This window comes from Gossypium arboreum, chromosome 4, assembly GCF_025698485.1.
Source record: "Gossypium arboreum isolate Shixiya-1 chromosome 4, ASM2569848v2, whole genome shotgun sequence".
NCBI lineage: Eukaryota > Viridiplantae > Streptophyta > Magnoliopsida > Malvales > Malvaceae > Gossypium > Gossypium arboreum.
In genome coordinates, this window is record NC_069073.1 from 15,358,025 (window position 1) to 15,364,033 (window position 6,009).

Below are 6,009 nucleotides of genomic sequence, written 5' to 3' on the forward strand. Positions count from 1 at the left end.
AAGATTAAAAATAATCTATAATAAATAATAAAATGTTTAATTTGAATCTAATAAAATGTGCATATTAAAACTAAAATATAAATATTATATAAAAATAAAATTTTAATTTAATGATAAAATTTATATTTTATTGATATGAATTCAAATCTAACTGCATAATATATATATATATATATATTAAATTTTTGAATAATTAATTATATATTTTCTTTCTCATAATTAAAATATAAATCATATTCATAATATTACAAATTTATTATCTTTTAAAAGTTTAGGTACGTTTGTAAAGTTGTTTATATATTTTTAAAAATTATGATGCTAAAAATAAAAATTAGAAAAAAATTGTAAAATTGTAAAGAGATTCTTTTAAAATTATATTTTGAAGATAATTGCGTTAATTAATTGGGTAACTATAATGTTCACAAAACGAAGGTTAGTATACAACATGAATATAATTAACAACATTTATTTCAAGTTTAAAAAGAAATTTCAAGCATAAGCAAGGTTTTGCCTTTCTTTGCCTGAAAAAAAAAAGGAAAAAAAAAACCCTCAAATAATTCCCTGTCAAAACCCTTTCTGGGTTCAAAACCATATCATATAAGACTGCTAACTTCCTAGTTCTATTCATCATAATCTGTGGTTCTTCTGAATCAAAAACCTGTTACCTGCATTGTCTTAAGATGGTTATATAACAAAGTGTTTTTCCTTGTCTGTCCCAAATGAAACAGAACGTTTCGGCTGCCAATACAACATTTGCATCACCTGTTGTGTCCCCTTAAAACCCACATTTTAGGTGGAACAACAAGCATTCTTGGTTCCATTATCTTGCAGATTGGAGACTTTAATGGTGGTTCCATGAGGAACACCAGTGGTGGAACCCGCTTCTTGTGCTGCCAACGCTTTTTTTCTTATTATCTGATAAATATCCAACAAGATTGTCTGAAATGCCTTCTCGACATTGAAAGCTTCTAGTGCGGATGTTTCGAGGAATGAAAGACCTTCTTTCTCGGCCAAGCCTTCAGCATCTTCCGTTGAGACCGCTCGAAGATGGTTGAGATCGGACTTATTTCCGGCCATCATAATGACGATGTTTGAATCAGCATGGTCTCTTAGTTCACGTAACCATCTTAGGACATTGTCGAAGGTTTGCCTTTTAGTTATATCGTAAACCAACAATGCCCCAACTGCACCTCTATAGTAAGCACTTGTAATGGCTCGATACCTCTCTTGACCAGCCGTATCCCATATTTGGGCCTTAATTGTCTTCCCTTCTACCTGAAATGCAACCAACATGTCTTAAGCTTAATCTTCATTTTATTTGAATTATTCATATCCAACATCAATATCCGAAGAAAGTAAAAAGGCTGGGAAGGCCTCGCTACCTCCAAATTCTTCAAAATTTGATTTTAACCCCTAAAATAATTATATAAAATACGACAAATTATGGTTGGACTCAAATTTTTCTAATTTGACTTTCTTTGTGATTTACCCACTAAAGTTTTTCTTTCATATACTTTTTTTTTTGATTTTACTATTTATATTCTTAATTCATGATCAACCTTTTAATAATGTCACTTTCAAAGTTCAAATCTTTTGTCCTTAAAATGTAATATGCCTAACATCAAATATATTATTTTATAGAATTTACAATTTTATTGGATAAATTTCGTAACTTACTTTTTTTTTGTTTAAATCTCATTAATTTTAATATTTTAATATCTTTAACACCTTTCCAATCAATTAAATAAATATATTATTAATTTTGGAAACAAATATATTATTATTTTTCATTCTATATTCCTAACAGCAAAAGGTTAAAATCATTATAGTTTCTAATACAAATTGTACATTTTAATTTTCTAATGCGTCTAACTTTATATATGCACCATGATTTAATAATAAAAGTTTATTTCGTATAAAATTTTTATATAGACACCATTACTTACTAGAAATCTTATTATATACATATGTTGGTGGAAATAATGTATTTGAAACTCAGACATATATTTAATAATAAATATAATAAATAATAAAAGTATAATTTGAAATTAATTTATAACAATATATAAAATATATACGATATTAAAATGAAAAAGAATAAGATTAAATTGTGAGCAAAACGAAATTTAAATATAAAATATATAAAATTAAGAATACTAAATTAATACAATTGTTTATCATTGTTCTATCATCAATTCTATGTTGGTGTCGAGTTAATTTGTGAGACTAATTCAATCAACATCATTAATAAAAAAACTCTATCACATGGGTATACATATCGAAACGACATATTTAGAACATGTATTTTTGTTTAAAAATAGTTACCATAAATTAAAATATACATTTCATGGAGGTAATAAAATGTACGTAATAAAATTAAAATGTATAAATTTCTCAAAATAAAACTTTGGTTGATTGGTAAATATAAAATTTTGCTAATCCAATAGACATGGGTTCAAATCCCATAGTATTCATATTTTTATTTATTTTTTAGATGAAAAAGATTAAAGTACCATTATATAATATAATTTATTTTAATGCGAACTGTGAAGGAATATTAAAATATTTCCTTAATTGAATTGGGACACGATTGATGGGTGTCACTAACTCGATAAATAGATTTATAAATAGTATATATAAATATACAATTGACGATGGTAATATATTGTACATATTAAAATAAAAACGTAAAAATATATTAAAAGTTAAAGGATTAAATTTATTATTATATTTTATATAAAAGAAACATCAAAATAAACATTTAATGGCACAATTGTGACAGAAAATTAGACTAATTTATTAGATGCAGAAGGATTGATTTGCCCATTGTTTGTCAATTTTTTAAGCAAAAATGCAATCTATAATATAGAAATTGTTGTGATACTTTTACTCAGAAAAGATAGATTATGTATATATCATATGTATATAGCATACAGAAAGCTAACCTGAAGAGTCCTAGTTGCAAATTCGACACCAATGGTGGATTTCGATTCCAAAAAAAACTCATTTCTCGTAAATCTTGAAAGAATATTTGATTTTCCTACACCCGAATCTCCGATCAATACAATCTTAAATAAATAGTCATATTCATGATCCACTTTATATGCCATTAATAAGTGTGTTTTACGCTATCCAAAACCTGTTAATCAAATAATAAATTGGCTTAACAAATTGTTTCCCGGAATTTCTTCATATCCAAGAAATCAGAAAACCAAATTATAAGAACATATTTATTTCCAATGGAAATGTAGAGTAAACCAAATGCGTTACGGTTTTTTATTTTCTTGAGAAACAAACATGGTTGTGAAAGAAGAGAAGAAACTAACCATTAATTGATGATGGGTTAATATCTGATTACTGATAGAAAATGGAGATTACCGAAACTCAGAGATTTGGTGTTTGTTTTGAGAGAATTTCCTGAAGAGAAGGAGAGGAGAAAGGAAAGCATTCCATTTCTATAATCAAAGAGAGAAAACAGAAGTAACGTACAAAAAGGCACTTAAAACGGTGTTTAAGTAGGATCTATCCAATTAAATTCGGTCATTAATTAGTATTCCACTCATTAATTTTATAATTGAATTTTCTAAAATACAAGAGTAAGATGCTAGGGAGTAACTGTTTTCCTTATGTAGACTCTTTCTCGATAAGGTCTTTAATTGCCCAGGTTTCTACAATTAAAGATGATCGTGGATTTGGATTCGTGACATTTTGCGGTTAAAGATCATTATTGTCTTTATGCTGCAGCTGCCTATCTTAACCCTTTTTTTTTTTTTACATAATTCTTTATTTCACCTTTCAACTTTATAAAAAAAAATTATTTCAACATTTTCTTTAATTTTTGTCTCTTTTAAGTCCTTCAATTTATATTGTTTATCAAATCATCCCAAAATAAATGAAAAAATTAATATTAATTAACTTTGATGATGTGACATACATGCGAATTGTAATGTGTATTATATGTTAGCAATTAATTATTTTTTAAATATAAAATGTTTTTTTATAATTTTTATAATTTTAAAGTATTTTTATTTTTAAAATTTTTAAAAAGTTAATAAATTGCTTGCGTGATATCCACGTGACAATCTAATGTACGTTACGTCAACAAAGGTAACAAACATTAACTTTTCCATTCATTTTGAGGTGAGTTGACAAACAACACAAGTTTAAGGGCTAATTTGATAGTGATTAATTTTTCATGAAGGAAGATATAATGACTACCATTAGATAAAATAGGATCATATGAGGGAACGAACATATCCCAAAAAAATTAAGGATATACTATGATGGTAACACACTTACGAAGTCATTGGGTGAGAAGTTGATTAGCAGTTTCGTGATAGTATATAATAATGGAGAGTTCAATCATGATATTTTAGTGGAATAACTTCGTGACTAAATAATATTGTAATGAATATCCTATTAGGGTAATACAATTACAAAGTCATTGGATGAGAAGTTGATAAGCAGTTTTGTGATAGGATATAATAATGGAGAGCTCAATCATGATACTTTAGTGAAATGACTTCACGACTAAATAATGTTGTAATGAATAAGCAGAAAGTCAAAACTTAATAACAAATTATTTGAGCCTTAATATATATGTTCAACCAATTCTTCTACTAGCTCGAGATAACCAGAAACAAATTGCATGTAGAAGCAATAAAAAGAAATGAATGAAAACAATAAAGTAAGAAAACTAGATCTCATGTATCACTTTCCGCAGTTGTTGTAGGCCAATTTTAGCCCATTTACATCAAAACCCAATTTAGCCTTACCTAACCCACCAAAATTAAACCCAAAACCCAAAATCTTAACTACCCAAAGCCCAATTTACATCAAAACCCCAATGGCCCAAACCCTAAGCCCAAATCAAAATAAAAAAACCTAGCTCACAACTTAAACTTTTCTCAACTAGCCACACGTTTTCCACCACCAACTCCACTAGCCACTCCTTTTCCACCACCAACTCCACTAGCCACACCTTCTCCACCACCAAATCCACTAGCCACACTTGCTCCATTACCTACTCCACTAACCACACTTGCTCCACCACCACTTGTACCTACAAATGAAGACATAAACAATAAAAAAAAAATATTTTGTAAATGGCTATATAAGCCTTCTCATATTTTGTATATGGGGGAGATTTTTTTTTTTTGGAGAGTTTTTGGGAGAGAAAGTTATTGTAAAGGATTTTTGGAGAGGTTTCTTTTTAAAGTAATCAAGGAGAAGAGTTATTGTGAAGGCTAGTTTTTGGAAAAGCTAGTTTTTTTTTAAGATTAATCAAAGATCAAAGCAAAAGAGGTTTCTTTGTCTATTCTCATTTTAAGTTCTTTGTTTACTTATTGTTTTCCTTTCAATCTTATTTTGTTTCTTTTATATGAAAGTAAAAAAAAAAGGAGGAAGCTTACCCATTTTACCGAAAAAGTTTTTTGAGGTCCGACCGATGTCTGGTGATACTGGCAATGTCCGTGACGGACGATGGCCGACCTTGTGGTGAAAATCATCCACCCTCTCCTCTCTCTCCTTTTTGTTATTATTATATTTCTTAATATTATATTATATATATTCTTTTAATATATTAGGTATATTTTAAATTTATATTACGTATATATATATATATATATTATACTATTTTATGTATATATCTTTAATATTATATTATTTATATATATATATTTTTACATGTTATCTTATGTATATATCTTAACTATATTATGTATGTATTTTTAACACTATATTATGTACATATTTTTAATATTATCACGTATTTATTTTTTTTATATATGTACATATTGATGTAGTATTATTAATAGTATTGATTTTAAACATCATTATTATTTCTAATATATATATATTATGTACATTTTTTATTTCTATTTTATTTTTATTTGTCAATATTAATTATTATTATTCTAATATTTTGATATTTTAATATTTTATATATTTTATTATTCACATCATTATTCGCATTTTTTGACAATAATATTCTTGGATTTTTTTACTATC

General features: G+C 26.9%; 1 protein-coding gene across 1 annotated transcript; it reads right to left on the minus strand.

Annotated features, from left to right (window-relative positions):
- Positions 1-445: 445 nt before the first annotated feature.
- Positions 446-3,114, minus strand: LOC108459216 (ras-related protein Rab11C-like). Its single transcript, XM_017758568.2, has 2 exons — positions 2,946-3,114; positions 446-1,275 (listed from the first exon to the last, which is right to left on the minus strand). Exons 1-2 carry the CDS (start codon positions 3,108-3,110, stop codon positions 790-792), a joined length of 651 nt encoding a protein of 216 aa, XP_017614057.1. The 5' UTR covers positions 3,111-3,114; the 3' UTR covers positions 446-789.
- Positions 3,115-6,009: the final 2,895 nt, after the last annotated feature.

Excerpts from the sequence above, each read along its gene's own strand:
- LOC108459216 (XM_017758568.2), bottom strand. The coding sequence starts at position 3,110 with ATGGCATATAAAGTGGATCATGAATATGACTATTTATTTAAGATTGTA. Across the intron at positions 1,276-2,945 it reads TTGCAACTAGGACTCTTCAG|GTAGAAGGGAAGACAATTAA; the intron begins GTTAGCTTTCTG and ends GTTGCATTTCAG.